We start from the raw sequence: 15009 nt of genomic DNA on the forward strand, positions 1-15009 counted from the left end.
GTCCGAGTTTCCTGCTCTCCTCCAGCCCCCTCGCATAAGCTGATTAAATTAGTTTCACTTTTTTCGTGGCCCGCTCGCAGGTGGTCTGGGGATAGCAGAGCAGCCCGCGGGGGCAGCCCGGAGGCAGCTGTGCTGGGTACATAAGTGCCCCGCTTCTCTCCCTCCTTGCCCAAAAATCAGAGACCAAGGGCGACTGTGGTGCAGCAGCGCGTGAAAAGCTCCTGCACCACGGGATGGACCGGGGACTGCACGCTTTCTCCATAAGAAGAGCTGCTTCCGCCTCATTTGCTTTGGGGAGCAGAGGGAGAATAATCGGCCGCCTCAGCTGCGGCACCGCTGAGCCCTCGGCGCGGTGGGCTCCGGTCCGCAGCCTCCGCGCCCGGCGGGGATGGAGCGGCCGTGGGCTGAGCGAGCTCCGGGGCGCGGCGGGGCTGGCGGGCGGCAGGTGGGACTGCCGCTGGCCGGCACCGGGACCCCGCGGGGAGGGCTGCGTGCCGGTGGGGCGGCTCCGCTCCCCGCCCGGCTCCGGCCCTGCCCGCTGGGCTGGCGGCGGGGCGGAGGGCGGAGGCAGGGCTGGCAGCGGCGGCGGGCGGCGCACACGCACACACCTCCCTGCATGTGATTAAATGGCTCGAAATCTGCTTCTGATTTCCTCGGGGAGGTGACTTTTCCCTTCTTTTCAACCCGGGATTTATTGGAGTCTTTTTACTCCACGTCCAGGCGGCGGTCGGGGCTCAGTTTCTCCAATTCTTGCTTTTCTTTTCGTTTTTGGTTTTTTTCTTAAGGGGTGTTTTTTCTTTTCCCTTTCCTCTCCTTTTCGCCCTCCCCTGCCGCCTCCCCCCTCCCTCCCGCAGTCGAAGCAGCCGCGGGCGGTACGGTGGAGCGGGTGGGAGTGCGGCCGGCTGCGGGCACGGCGCTGGGACCCGCCCGCGCCGCCGGGAGCAGCGCTCCCGCTTTCCACTGTTTCGCCTTATTTCGTCCCCCACGCACGATTCCCTGGAAATTTGTTATCATTGCTTTTCTCCCCATACAGCGTTTTCTTCACTTTTTTCCCTCTCTTCGTGCTGCGGCCAGCACCGGGAAGGAGCTACCCCTGCCCGCCGTCCGCTTGGCCGCGGCCCCGGCTCCTCTCGCCGCCGCTCCCGGACCTGTCGCCCAGACCGGCCCCGCTACCTGCCCGGCCGCGGTAAGCTGCGCTCCAACTTCCCGACGCTCCGGGCTGCCGCTCTCCTCCCCTCCGCTCCCTCCCTCGTTGCCTTTTATTCCTCCCTCTCCCCCCGGGCTCACCCTCCCTTTATTTCCCTTTCCATCCTTTCACCGACGAGAACGGGACCTCCCCGCAGCGAGGCCGCCCGCCCGCCGCCGAGCGCCGCTCCGGTCCCCGGGCAGCTCCGGCCGCCGCCGCTCCTCAGCCTGGCCCGGCTCGGCCCGGCTCGCTGCCGCCGCCCCGCAGAGCCGGCTCGGGGCTTCTCGGCGCTGTAGGGAGCCCCGCAGTGTCGCAGCCCGGCGGAGCCCCGGCCCCGCTCCGTGCGGGAGCCCTGCCAGGCCGAGCAGCGGTGCCAGCCCGGTGACGGGCACGGGGCATGCACTGCACGTGGTGCCCTGCCCGCCGCTCCCACCGCGGGCCCTTCTCCGCCGGCACAAAGCCACCGGGGCTGGCAGCACCGCTCTTGTCACCATCCCGGGCCGGGGCCCATCGCTGGTCCCTTCCCAGCACGGCTGCCCTGAGAGACTCCCCTGCGGGCTGGGTCGGCTGCCTTTGGAAAGCACTCCCGTGGGATATGCTCTGTTCCGTTGCAGTTCTGGAGCCAGGCTGGGTGAGACCCTCAGCACCCTGAGCACCTGGCCCTTGAGCCACAGCTGGGCTGAGAGCTCTGGCCAGGGAACGTGCGAGCGAGCAGCTTCATGGGAAGGGAAGCTGGGAAGCATTTGGTGGGTTTGCTTTTGCTTTCCTCTCTTGGAGCTGCTGAAACCTCATTTCCTCAAAATACCGTCCTGCAGCTTCCCTGGCCCGCTGGAGAGTGGGTGGGTGGAAATACCTTTCTTGGGATGAGGACTAATTGGTGTGATGGGGATGTGGTGCTTGGCAGTCTGCTGTGTCTCCAAGCAGGGTGGGTGAGGAAGGCCCTGTGGGCCGGAGCACGAGCTGCTCTGGCAGTGCTGGGTCCCACTGGCTTGATGCTCATCTAGGCAGCACTTGGGCATGAATACTTCTCTATCAGGGAGCTCATCCCATGAAAGTATGGAATGTAAGCCAGGCTGAGCATCCCCACCTCCATCCATGGCATTTGTGTTGGACCAGTAGCCAGGCTGAGAGAATACTGAATGCAGACATGGATGTGTACGCCCTGCATGTTTGGAAATGCCACAGATCCTTCTTCCCTGTCCAAGTTTGCTCTTGCCTGTCTCTCAGAGCCTGGGGAGGCTAGAGATCTCTGCAACCAGTGGAGTGGGATGTGGCTTTGGCCGTGTGCTGAAAGCAGCCTCCAAGGTGTTTGGAGGGATGGAGGGCAACTTTTTTTTCTCTTTTTCTGCAGTATCCCACTTACAAAACAGAGGGAGCTGCTGTGCTGCTCTGACACCTGTTTGGAGCAGGCTGATGAGAGGACAGGAGATCCAGCAGTCCAAGAGCAGGGTGGGCTGAACAGGTCCCAAGACCCCTTCCTCTTCGACCTGTGTGTGGAAGGAAGGGTAGGTCCCTGCAGAGAAGAGGGCAGGTGTAATGCCAGGTTGGGAAGGAGCTGATGTGTGTCTGCAGGCTGTGGAAGAGAGAAGCCTGGCCTAGGGATGCAGCTGGGTGCAAGATGCTCACCAGAAATGCAAGCTGCTAGGCATCCAGGCTGAGGAGCATTTCCACCGCTCTCTGAGCATCAGAACAATGGTGTCTTCAGTCTGGGTTGGACCGAATGGAGGTCCCACCTTGGCTGACTGCTGGCGGAGGTGTGACTCTGAGAGGGGGTTTCCTCAGCCCTGAAGAAGGAGGTGAGCATTAGTGCACACCTTGGGGGGTGTGCTGAGACATCTTCAGCAGGAAAGCAGCCCAGCATATCGAGGGTGTTGAGGCAGCACCTCTGCCTCCTGTTCCCCCACCCTGGTTAGTCAGGCCCTGCCCCATAAGGAAGCAATTATTCTGTGTCCCTTTGAGCCTCTCCCCAAGCCTGCGCAGGATACTTGCGCTCGGTATGGAAATGTGACAGATTTTCCATATTCTGCTTCGCCCCATGATGTTTAAAAACGTACGTGACAGCTTCTTCCTAATGCTGTAGGCTTGGCTGGCACTCAAGCAATAACAGACTGTGGGACACCAGGGGCATGAAATATTGTACCAGTAGCCAGAGAGGGGGTAAAAAAAAAAGATGTCAAAGTGCAGTGTGTTTCCAGCCCGTTGTTGTGAGCCATCCTCTGCCTGATGTGAGAGCTCTTTCAAAGCTGGCCAAATGTTGTCATTTCTAAATACCATTTTAAATATTCATCCAGACTATTTTCAACATCTGTGCCCGGCATGTTGTGAAAACTCAATGAGGGATGTTATGGAAACTGGATCACTTTATTCTCATAAGGAGTGGAAAGGGGTGGAAGCAATGAGGGCTTATAGACTGGAGCTCTGAGTCTCTGACATCCACTGGGAGTAGTGGGAGGAAAACCCTCTGCACCTTGAGGGATGCTTTTGAGACCACTAAGTAGAGCCAAACATGGTGGTAGGAATGTGCAAAGGAGTTTGGGAGACTGCGGTGGGGTTAGAGTTGCGTAAAAAAAATAAACTGGCCAAGATGCAGTAGAGGTTAATAAATGAGGTAGAAAAAAAACATAGAACACCCTGAGTTGGAACGGACCCACAAGGACCATTGAGTCCAAATGCATCTGGGCATTGCTTGCTTGTCCTGCAAGGTCAAGAGCTCCAAATGTCTCCTTGAGCTGCTGTTGCACTGGGAACTTCAGAGGAGATCTCCAGCTTGCACTAGCTGGGCGATACAAGAGCTTTGCAGCAAAATGAATTCAGGTCTGCATCATATGGGTGATACTATGCTGAAGTCTCCTCTACCCAGGGCGAGTGGAGAGCAGAGTGGGCATGGGGGATGCTGGGTGTTGGTCCTTCCTTCCTGTGGTCAGCATGGCTTATGAGTTACTGAAACTGGTGAGAAGGGATGTGTCCTAGTGTCCTGCATTTGACAGCTCCATGCATATAGCTGAGCAGCCTGGGGACTGTTTTATGGTGAATTTCTTTTTCTTTTAATTGTTTTCGATAACCTTGGAAATCTGGGCTCTGCTGCCTTTTGTAACATCAGGCTGCAACTAATTCAAGCCAGGCTAGATCCTGACCACAGGTATGCCAGTGTAAATTTGAATGGAGTTGCTTACGTCTTGGTTTGGCCAGATGTGAATGGAGTTACTTCGGGCTGATGCCAAAGCACTGAGGTCAGAATCTGGCCCATCCTTTCCTGTGTGCAGTGTAATTTGTACACGTCTCCTGGCACCGCCAGGGTATCGTATGGCTTGTGTAATTCTGGCTCTGACCTGCCAAGAGTGCATTGCAATATCCATCACCTGCAGTGCCTGCTGCAGGAAGATGCTGCTGTGTAATTGCCCCCCTGAGCTGTGTGTGCAGGGGGCTGAGTCCGAGGAGCTGCACAGAGTGGGCAGCCCTGCAGATGTGCGGCCATAAGCACTCGGAAGCTTCTGATACTTAAATATCAGGAGAGATCAGGGAGCTTATAAAAGAAAGTGAGGCATCTCCTTTGTGCCATTAACCGTGTCCCAAGTGGGCACCAGTTGCTCCATTAGTGGCTGGGAAGGCGATTAGCACTCCCGGCCACACTGCATCTCTCTAGCTTCTCCCAGCGCACACTCACTCCCTCTGGAAAGCTGAGCTGGACCAGTACCTTGGCTCCATGGAGTTTTTCCTTTCACTTTAAATACTTCTCAGTTGTGTTTTTATATCCCAGAAACACATGGAATGATTTATCCACAGCCAGAGCAGAGTTTGGGCCTGATTCTGTTTGTTGGCTGGAGGAGTTAAGCTTCCCCAAGCTGGCGTCAGCATGGTGAGAGAGGGACCTGGGTATCCAGGGACCCTGGCAGCCCCCCAGGATGGATCTTGTTCATGGGCTGGGGCAGAGCTGCATTGGGTTGCTCACACAGCACATGTGGCAAGGGAGTCCAGATGCCCTCATTACAGAGGGCCTGTAACAAGGAGGAAATATGCAGGTTGTAGGAGCAGATACACCCTGGTTAAGAGATATGCTCTGGCCATTTGTGCCTGGTTTCAGCTTCTCTGAGCACATAATTTCTCTTCTACTTTGGGTCCTGTCCTGTCCTCCCAGTGGCTTCCTTCACAGAGAACATCTGAGATGCTGGTGGGCTTTACTGGGGATGGCACAGTTCAGGAATGTGCAGTCCTCCTGGATCAGTCTTACCCAAGAGTCTTAGTTGTTGGACCCCCCTCAAGTACTCAGGTCCTTTGATCCTTGCCCAGGAATCTCTGCCTCCTGATCCATGGCTTTTGCTGTGCATGTTTGTGCCCCGTGTGGGTGGGTGGCTCTATCCCTGGCCCACACTGGCACCCAGGACCTTATCTCTGTGCACAGGCTAATGCATCACCTCATGGGGACCAGTCATTCCTATCTCAACCAGTTCCAAGTGAGGCCATATCTTTTCCTCAAGTCATGCAATTCCCCCACACGCTATGCTGTCCTGGCCTGGAGGAGAAATGCAGTGGGCTGCAGCATAGCAGCATCATTGGTGCAGGAGCATCAACCTGGGGGAGCAGCACAGGTCCCTAGCAGGAGTGCAGCACCATTCCCCTGTCATTCCTTGGGGTTCTCCCATCCCCTTCCAGGGCAGTGCTGGCTGCTCAGCTTTAGCTGTCACCTGCCCTCTAAGCCCACATTTTTCCGACAGCAGAGCACCACTCGTGCCTTCCCCTCCACTTTAATCAGAGAAGGCTGCTCCTGTGCTGCAAAGGTCCTGGGATCAAGTCTGGTTAATAACCTGCTTCCCTCCCTGCCCTGTGTTGTTCCACCTAATCCTGTAATTACTTTAGCAAAGTTGCTGTGGCCCTGCTCTGCCAGGTGGTGATCCTGGGCCTGCTGTAGGCACCAGCATCCACGTTGTGGGAAGTTTGCTCTCCTTGCCTAGCCTCACCTGCTACACTTGCCTCACCCGTTCTATTTTGGGGGCCAAGCACCTACCCCATGGCTCAGCATCGGGAGACCTGGAGCTGCAGGCATGCATCTGCACCCAGCATCACCCTCAGTGGTGCTGCCTCCCGCAGAGATGATGGAAAAGAAGCCCATGGTAGGCTGGAGCATCGCCCTGACAAGTCTCCAACAAGGCAGGGAAACACTGCTGGTCACTCTGGGAAGCGTGTGCTTGTAGAGAGAAGGGGTGTGGAGGTGTTGGATGTGGAAGCTAATTTTTTTTTTAAGCACTTCTGAAGTGCTCCGGCAGCATGACTTCCTTCCAAGCCGCACGGCTCTCAGCATTCCGGGGGTGGAGGAGTGAGGAAATCGCACACCTCAAAAATGCAGCCGCTTCTGGGGAGGAGCTGGGAGGGTGGCCGCTTCCTCGGGAAGGGTGAGCCCTGCTGCCGGCCACGGCTGCTGCTGGTGCCAGGGAGCTGCCAGCCGCCCGGGAGCCTTGCTGGGGGCACCTTTGGGATCCTGTCCTGGGGAAGGGGGCTCCATTGCTCGTGTCACTCCTGATGCCAGATCCGGGAACGTGCTGGGCTGGATTTGGCACCTAGGGGTCATCCCAATTCTTTCTGCTTAGTCAGCAGTGTCTCCATTTGATCTGAACCAGGGGCAGCGAAAATGGGAAGTAGAAAGGGGGGGCAGATGGGCACCAGGGAGAGAAATACCCACTCCCAGGCCTCTCTGGCAGCTTGCCGGCAGTCCCAGGGTCATGCTGAATATGCATAAAAGGGAGCAGATTGCAGCTTGCCCTCCTCTCCAATACGGAGGTGAGGCCCACGGAGACCACTGGCCCCAGCTCTCTTTCAGTGGGATAATGGGGTGAGCTGAGCACGGAGTGTGCGTGCCTGTGTGTGGTCCTGCGGATGATAATGATTTCCACTCCTGCCCTGCCTCTGCAGTGCTGATGTGCTGCTGAGTGACTGTTGGCTCCCCAGTGGCTGCTCCCCGGCAGCAAAGCCACCAAAACTTTGACACTGAACCTCAGGGACTTGTGCTTTGGTAAGACTGGACAAAGCTCCCCACTGGGGCAGGGAGGATGCGCAAGAGATGCTCATGCCCCCATGCATGCCAAAATCAGTAGTAACCTAGTCCTGGGTCCTAGACCTGCTGCTCGTAACAACTTTGCCTGTGGCCTCTCCCCTGGCTACCAGAGATGTTGCTGCTGTCACTTTCCCCTGAGCAAGGGTTTCCCCACACCTTTGTGTCTTACTAGAGAGGAAATTAAAAGGCCTTTGCTTGAGCATGTCCCTACTCCAGTCACCTTGCTGCCACATAGCAGAGAGGAGGTGGAGGAGGCTCTTTGATGATGGGATTTAGTAGATTCCTTGTTCCATACATCCTGATTCTTCCTGGAGCTGATGGATGCAGCTGCTGAGGACCCCTGGGAGGTTTCTTCTCTCCCCTCCTGTAGAGGAGGTGCTGAGGTTTTCCCATGGGTTTGTATCTCTGCTAGTGCTGCCCTGTGGGTGATGGGATGGGAGGTGACAGCTGCAGCACCTGACAGTGTGCCCTCTGTGGGACATGCAGTTGGAGGGGGACAGTGGGGGGAGAGGGCTGGCAGCACCAGAGGGCCGAAGGTGCTGTGTTGGCTTCTGCAAGTACATGGCTGGGTCTTGCCAGGTGTTGAGGGGGATCCATCAGCACCTTGCAGCCCCTCTACTGGGTGAGAATACAGGAGCAGGGCTCTACCAGTGGGCTGGCAGGGGCTTGTGCCCACTGTGTGCTGCTCAGCAGCAGGGGATCATCCTGTCAGGATTGTGTTGGGGGTTTCACCAGCTGCAGCCTTTGGTCAACAAGCAGATGCAGGGATCTGGCAGCAGCCATAGCTTCATCTCCTGCCTAGGAGGCAGCTGCCTGCAGTGGGGCCAGGAGTCCCAGTGGGGCCTTGTAGGTTGCCTGCCTGTGGGGAATGCTCTTCTCTGCCTGGTGCCTGTGGTATGGTACCTCCTCTGCTGTGGCAACAGCTACATCCCTGCAGTCTCTAATCTTGCAGCCACACTCCTCAAGTAGTGCGTTCTCAATGCTCTGGGCACTCCAGGGACAGTATCTTTTGTCTTGCTGGCAGCCAAGTCACCAAGCCATGGGCTGACATGTCCCCAGAAGGCTCTGCAGCATTGCGGTAAAGCTGGAACTGTGCTGCTGTGGTGATGCAGGGACCACCAAGGGAGCTACCAATTTTTCACATCTCTTTTTCCATCAGCAGGGGATTAAGCAATGAGGAAACAGCACGGAAGTGGCAGGGGCAGGTTTTGCCTTGGAGGAGATATCCCAGGATGGGCTGAGATGCCTGTCCCTGTTGCTCCCTTGGGAGCAATGCACAGGCCGTGGCTGCTGGGCTGACCGTGGCTGGGCAGGGAGGAGCTTTCCCTCATTAGTGGTTTGGCAGCCTGGGGAGGCTGTTTTCTTCCACAGTCATGGCTCCTTTTTCTTTGCAAAATGGAATAACAAACCAAAAAGAAGGTCCTAGGTCATTGAAATGGGCTGTTCCTTGGAGCCTCCTTTGGCCAGAGTGGGCAGCTGGACAGGCAGGAGTGGCACTGGGGCTGTAGGTGGAGGCTGGAGCTGGGGATGCTGGGCTAGGTCATACAGGCTTTCATTCCTCAGAGAGAAACACAAGTCATCCTGTAAAGATTTACTGGTGGAAGGGGGGACAATTAGGGGATGGCCTCCTCCTGTCTGGTTGTGGCATTGGCCTGGTTGAGGCTGGACAACTGGGCTTTGGCTCAGCACAACCCATGGGATGGCAGGGCTGATGCCACCCACCCATCCAGGGGGCTCAGAGGTCTGCTACAGCAAGAATGGGACGTGGCCAATCTGCCTTGTGTGAGAGGTGCTTCATGCATTCAGAGGCAGCAGGAGGGAATGTGACCTCCAGACCTCTTCCACTCTTCAAGCCAATAACTCAGGAGATGGGCCACATCCCTTGGGAGCCACTAAAAGTCCCTGGCCCTGTGCTGCAGCTGCTGAGAGAGGGGCCTAGCAAAGCCCTGCATTTGGTCCTGGCTTTTCCCTCAGTCAACAAACATACCAGACCCAGACCTGGATTTCTTGGGGGTGAGGCCAGAATAACTTCCTTTGCTGCTGGGTAATGTGGCAGAGGAATATGGAGGGGATCCAGCTCCTTGCTTGGAGAAGCCACTGTGCCCATAGCCAGCAAAGAAAGTAGTGGTGTGTTCAAGAACCCCAGGTCTTCATCCCAATGAGCTCCTGTCTCTTGCACAATGTGCCTTCAAGGTGTTTTTGCTGCTGTCTGTTTCTCCTGCTCTGTCAGGAGCTATTTTGTGCTGCAGGTGGATAATTTGGTGCAGCTGCTGTTGCATCTGAAAGATCTCCCCTAACTCTTCCTCACCACCAGCCCTTGTCAGCCATTCAGTAACAGGGCCTTTGAACTGTGTGTGACATCCAGGGCTGCTGGCAGACAGGAACATTCCTGTCACCACAGGGCAGTTTGTAAGAGGCCAGGGAAGGGCTGTACCCCAATTTCAACGCCTCACACCCAAAGCTCAGGCCCTTTTCCCATTTCCATGGTATTTCAGTCCCACCGATGAGCAGTGACGGATTGGTGTGGATGAGGCAGCACACCAATTATTGAAGTAATTGCCTCCCTGCCCCACTCCCAGGATACTGCAGCAGTGGATACAGGGTGGAAAGATGGGTACAGGTAATGGACCGGACATGGGGGAGTTTTCCATCCGTTACCAGCCTTCCCAATACGTGTGGTGCTGTGTCCATGACACTGCTAGTACCACTCGCTCTTGTTGTTCTTCCTTCAGGGAGGAGCCACTTCCCTTTCCCCAGAAGGATGGAGGTCCTGCAGCTCCTGCGCCTGCTCCTCACCACTGCCATGCTGGGCCTGTCCCAGACAGTGAATCCCTTTGTGGCCCAGCAGACCCCCCCAGACCCTTGCTATGATGAGAGTGGTGCTCCTCGACGCTGCATCCCTGAATTTGTCAACGCTGCCTTTGGGAAGGAGGTTCAAGCTTCCAGCACGTGTGGGAAGCCGCCGACACGGCACTGCAACGCCTCGGACCCCCGCCGAGCCCACCCACCCGCCTACCTGACCGACCTCAACACCGCCTCCAACATGACCTGTTGGCGCTCGGAAACCCTCCACCACTCACCCCAGAACGTCACCCTCACTCTCTCCCTTGGCAAGAAGTTTGAGGTAGTCTACGTCAGCCTTCAGTTCTGCTCGCCCCGGCCCGAGTCCACCGCCATCCTCAAGTCCATGGACTACGGCAAGACCTGGGTGCCCTACCAGTACTACTCCTCCCAGTGCCGTAAGATCTACGGCAAGCCCAGCAAAGCCACGGTCACCAAGCAGAACGAGCAGGAGGCCCTGTGCACCGATGGCCTCACCGACCTCTACCCGCTCACCGGGGGGCTCATCGCCTTCAGCACCCTCGACGGGCGACCCTCGGCCCAGGACTTTGACAGCAGCCCCGTGCTCCAGGACTGGGTGACAGCCACGGACATCCGCGTGGTCTTCAGCCGCCCGCATCTCTTCCGTGACCTGGGCAGCTGGGATGCCGCTGAGGAGGAGGGGGCCACGGGCTCCACCCCCTACTACTATGCGGTGGGGGAGCTGCAGGTTGGCGGGCGCTGCAAGTGCAACGGGCACGCGGCACGCTGCGTTAAGGACAAGGAGCAGAAGCTGGTGTGTGACTGCAAGCACAACACAGAGGGGCCTGAGTGCGACCGCTGCAAGCCTTTCCACTACGACCGGCCCTGGCAGCGCGCCAGTGCCCGTGAGGCAAACGAGTGTCTGGGTAAGGCATTTTTAAACATTTTTGTTTTCTGGGGCTGAAATGCTAAAGCAGATCATGAGAGTAGGAAGCGATGGGTGCTGAGCCAAAGCAATGGAGAGTGCTTGTCCAGAGATGCTGGGGAGCATCTCCCTGTGCTGCGGGATTGGGAAAGGCTCAACCATCTTCCTTGTCTCTGCTGCAGTTTTTCTGTAAGAGACACAGTGATTCCACCATGAGCCAAAGCACCAAAACCCTTCCAAAAATCACTGGTGTCTTCCAGCCAGTCAGTGTGGGACCTCAGTGTGGGATGCCCCCGTGGGATTGTCTCCCTTGGGCAGCAAACTAGCTGTCCACGGACCAGAGGGGCAATTGCAGCAGTTCCTTGTGAGATGTGCTTGGGGACAGGGAGCAGACAGAAAAACCTGGCAGAGGTTGAAGTTCCCAGTTTGAAATTTCTTCAGTCTGTGTGGTGGTTTTAGCTTGTCTGTCCTTGCAAAGGTTTCCCTAAGTTAAAAATTTTGTCACAAAATGAAACATTTCCAAAACAGCAAACTGGTATTAGTTGGCTCTCCTGCTCATGAATCTTTATGGGATTTTGGTGGAGACTTTTGCTTTTTGTCTTGCTTTGGGATGGAGCTGGGGAATGCCAGAGCCCCGTGAATGTCTGGAAGAGGGAGGAAGAGCCTTTTGCTCCTCCTGGACAGGAGCCCAGGTCTCAGGGGGTGGTGGGAAGATGGAGACAAGGGAGAGCTGTACCATTAATCAGCCTCTGAAAGGCTCAGTGGATGTGCCAGAGGTCAGAAGGACTTGTTAGTATTTGTGATAGATGTCTTGTTGAGAACCCAGCTGTCCGCTTCAATATATACATGTTACAGCAGATTTCTTCTAAGAATGGCTAAAAAGGCAGTGGATTCAAAGCAAGTGCTGGAGCTGATGCTTTAAGCCACCTCATGCCCTGTGGGAATGTGTCAGCCCTTGTGTTTTTCCACTTGTTTCAGAAAGATCAGTTTTGGAGTTCAGAAAAAACCCTCCACTTTGCACCCTCCCGGGGCTGCTGCAGGTCAGGCAGGGGAGGCCTTCAGCAGGTGCATGAGCCCATGGAAACCCCCCAGGACACAAGGAGGACCTCACCCTACTGGCTGCCCCCTTGTACTCCCCACTCTGCACCTGCCTCACTGCTACATCCTCCAGTAAAGCAGCGCGTTAGAGGTGGAGGTGGCTCTGCTGGCACAAAAGGGGTTAAACCAGAGGAGGCTCATTTTTGGGTAGCATCTGCAGGTTTTCTATCCATCTCGTCCAGGGCGGGGTGAGGGTCTCTCGCTCTGAGCATCCAGTCCCCAGCTGCGTCACCCTTTTGGCAGATGAAGCTGAAAAGATAAACGAGAGAGGGAAGAGGAGGCGGGGCCGCAGCGCCATCCCTTCAACCCCCCACCCCCGACAGCCCCGCACACAAAGACCCTTCCCCGAGCTGCGTGTGAAAGTAGTTTTTTCCTGTTGATTCGCTCCCCTTCTTTCTCCCTTCCCTCTCTCGGGCTTTGTGCCCTCTATGAAGGGACCTGAAAGAGCTTCTCCATCACCCCCGCCTTCGAATGGCTTAGCGGCTGAAAGCTGGATTAGCTTCCCGAGCCTTCCCCTCTGTGCCTTTCAACAATGACATCTCCCCAGCCAGCACGAACAGACGCAGCAATTAGCACCAATTAAAAGGAGAGGCTGCCCGGGAAGTTCCCTTTGCTCAGCCTGGGGGCTGCGGAGTTTCGGACTCTGTCCTGTGGTCAGACAGCGCTGATGCTGACTCGTGGTGGTGGATGTCAGACGTGGCTGGGGAGTGGGGAGGAAGAGGAGGAGAGTGGGTGGATGCAGGGGCTTGGCAGCTCAGTGACAGCCCAGGGCCAGGGTGGGGGATCGCAGTGCCCAGAAAGGGGGTGAGAATGGATCCACGGGGTTGGTACAGCTTCAGGTCATGTTGGGATGTGTTAGCTCTTGGCTCTGTGCTCACCCCAGCACTATGCATAGGGGTTTTCCTCAGTCCGGTGCGTGGGAGTCTCTGGCTGCTCCAGCACGGGGACAAACTGATGTCCTACAGCATGGCACGGTGCTGGGACATGCATCCATTCAGCTGGAGGTGAGGACAAACATTTGTTGTTTCACTAGAATTTGTGCCTCGGGGAAATGCACAGGTGAAATAGGCAAGTACTGCCTGAGGTCTGAACACTGGCGCACGGCACAACCCCACCACGGCTGCTGTGGGGTGGCTGTGGCGTTCGTGGGGACATCGCTGTGCTGCAGTGTTGAGTGGGTCAGCATGAGTTTGGCGAGCAGGAAGGTTTGGGGCTGTCGCAGCCAGGACAGTGGCAGTGGATTTGCCGAGCTGCTGACTTGGCAAGAGGGCCCTGTGCCAGCTTTGTGCCACAGAGCGCACACCCGGTGCCCGGTGGTTGGAGATCATCGGCCCGCAGGCACCGGAGGCTCTCCTGACACCCCGCAGGGGTGCGTGTCCCGCAGGGAGCTTGCCCTGCCAGTGTTGGGACGCTCTGTGTGTCCAGGGCAGGGAAGAGGGACGTGTCCTCACCAATGTATCCCCCCAGCTTTTAGCCTGAGACGGCTGTGCGAAGGATAATCCCAGCAGAGGGGATGGCAGGAGCAGAATTGCCAGGATCCTGGGGACCCCCCATCTTTATCTCTGCAGACTTACACCTCCGCCTCCCCACCACTGCTGCCGGTTTCAGCCTGCACCCACTGCTGCCGGGAGCAGCCCGGCCCCAAACACCCGGCCCGGGGAAGGAGGGGAAGCGGATTAGCACAAGGCAGTCACTGGAAGTAATTGATGCACTCGCTGGTGATGCGGGAGCCCTTGTTCCCTTTGTGGCCGCCGCGGCAGGAGCACTCTCCGGAGCACCGGGATAATGCACGGGTCTTGCTTTGATCCGGGGCCTCGGCGGGGAAGGGGCGGCGCTCTCCTGGGAAAACCTCGCGGGCTGCTCGGGGGGATGTGCTGTTCCACCCGGGATGTCGGTGCCTGAAAACACCAGTCTCCGTAGCAGTGGTGGGATTTGGAGGATCACATGTAATTCCCTTGTCCCCTGTGCCCCTTCCTGTACATTTTCCCTTCCATTGGGAGTTCCCCTGACAGGGTTCTCTGCACCTACTCCCCAGCAGATGTGCTGGAAACCAGTGGGATCCCAGCAGCACCAGCCGTGGTCCGTTCCTGGGGAGAGGAGGGGGAAGGTGACTGGCTTTGGGGTGAGGGCAGGCGGACAGCATGCCCCTGCCACCCCTGCCTGGACACCCACCCCGAGTCGCAGCGGATCTGGAGCAGGGGAAGGCAGCCACCCCGGCAGAGATTTGCACTTGTCTGACCACCCTGAGTCCTGCTCCTCCCAGGATGGGGCTGGAATGCCTGAGTCTTGTCTTTCACAGCCCCTTGGGGGTTTCTCCTGATTCCTGGTGCTTCGTGGCAGGAGCAGAGTGAGCCCTTCTCCTCCAACGCCTCCCCCAGGATGGAGGGGCAGTGTGGATGAGAGGAAAGAGGCTGTTCTGGTCTCAGCTGCCATGGAACCGAGAGGTGCAGCCTCATCCTGCCCTGTGTCCCAGCCAGGCTCTGCTCCAGCCAAAGCAGGGGCGTAGCTCAAATCTGCTGCGGGTTGGCAGCAGCAGCCGGTCTAGGGTTTCGCTGATCCGGCTGCCTTCCCTAATTATTCCCAGGGAATTTGTAGGGGCGGTGAGCCTCGCTCCTGCCCTGCGGGCTCCACTGCCTGCCCCACATGTGCCTCGGTGCGTGGCACTGCCTGTCCCCTGCCAGAGTCTCTGTCCCAAATCGCCTCGTGCTGTCTGTCATTCCAGGCTCCCACATCTGCAGCAGCCTGGAGGAGGAGGAGAGGTTTTGGGGTGGCCAAGGCCTGGGAAGGGGTTCAAACACCATCAAAAGGAAGACAAAAGATTGCTCCATTGCAAGGTGTCAGTGTTTAATTAGTCTATTATTGCAAATTATTAGATCTTGTGATTGTTTAATTGATCATATGATTGTTTAATTGGGCATACTGTACGAGGGTGGAAGTGTGCTACCGGGTAAT

The 15009-nt window shown here is 57.0% G+C and overlaps 1 protein-coding gene across 2 annotated transcripts in view; it reads left to right on the forward strand.

Moving 5' to 3' along the window:
- Positions 1-540: 540 nt before the first annotated feature.
- NTN3 (netrin 3) overlaps positions 541-15009 on the forward strand; it is a 32523-nt gene continuing 18054 nt past the window's right edge. Inside the window, exons 1-3 of one of the 2 annotated variants that reach the window (XM_030284850.4) lie at positions 541-661; positions 1034-1186; positions 9965-10960. In XM_030284850.4, coding sequence (XP_030140710.1) covers positions 9994-10960 — 967 coding nt within the window. In that variant the 5' untranslated portion in view covers positions 541-661; positions 1034-1186; positions 9965-9993. The other variant, XM_030284849.4, reaches the window with a different exon arrangement.

This window comes from Taeniopygia guttata, chromosome 14, assembly GCF_048771995.1.
Source record: "Taeniopygia guttata chromosome 14, bTaeGut7.mat, whole genome shotgun sequence".
Taxonomy (NCBI): Eukaryota; Metazoa; Chordata; class Aves; order Passeriformes; family Estrildidae; genus Taeniopygia; species Taeniopygia guttata.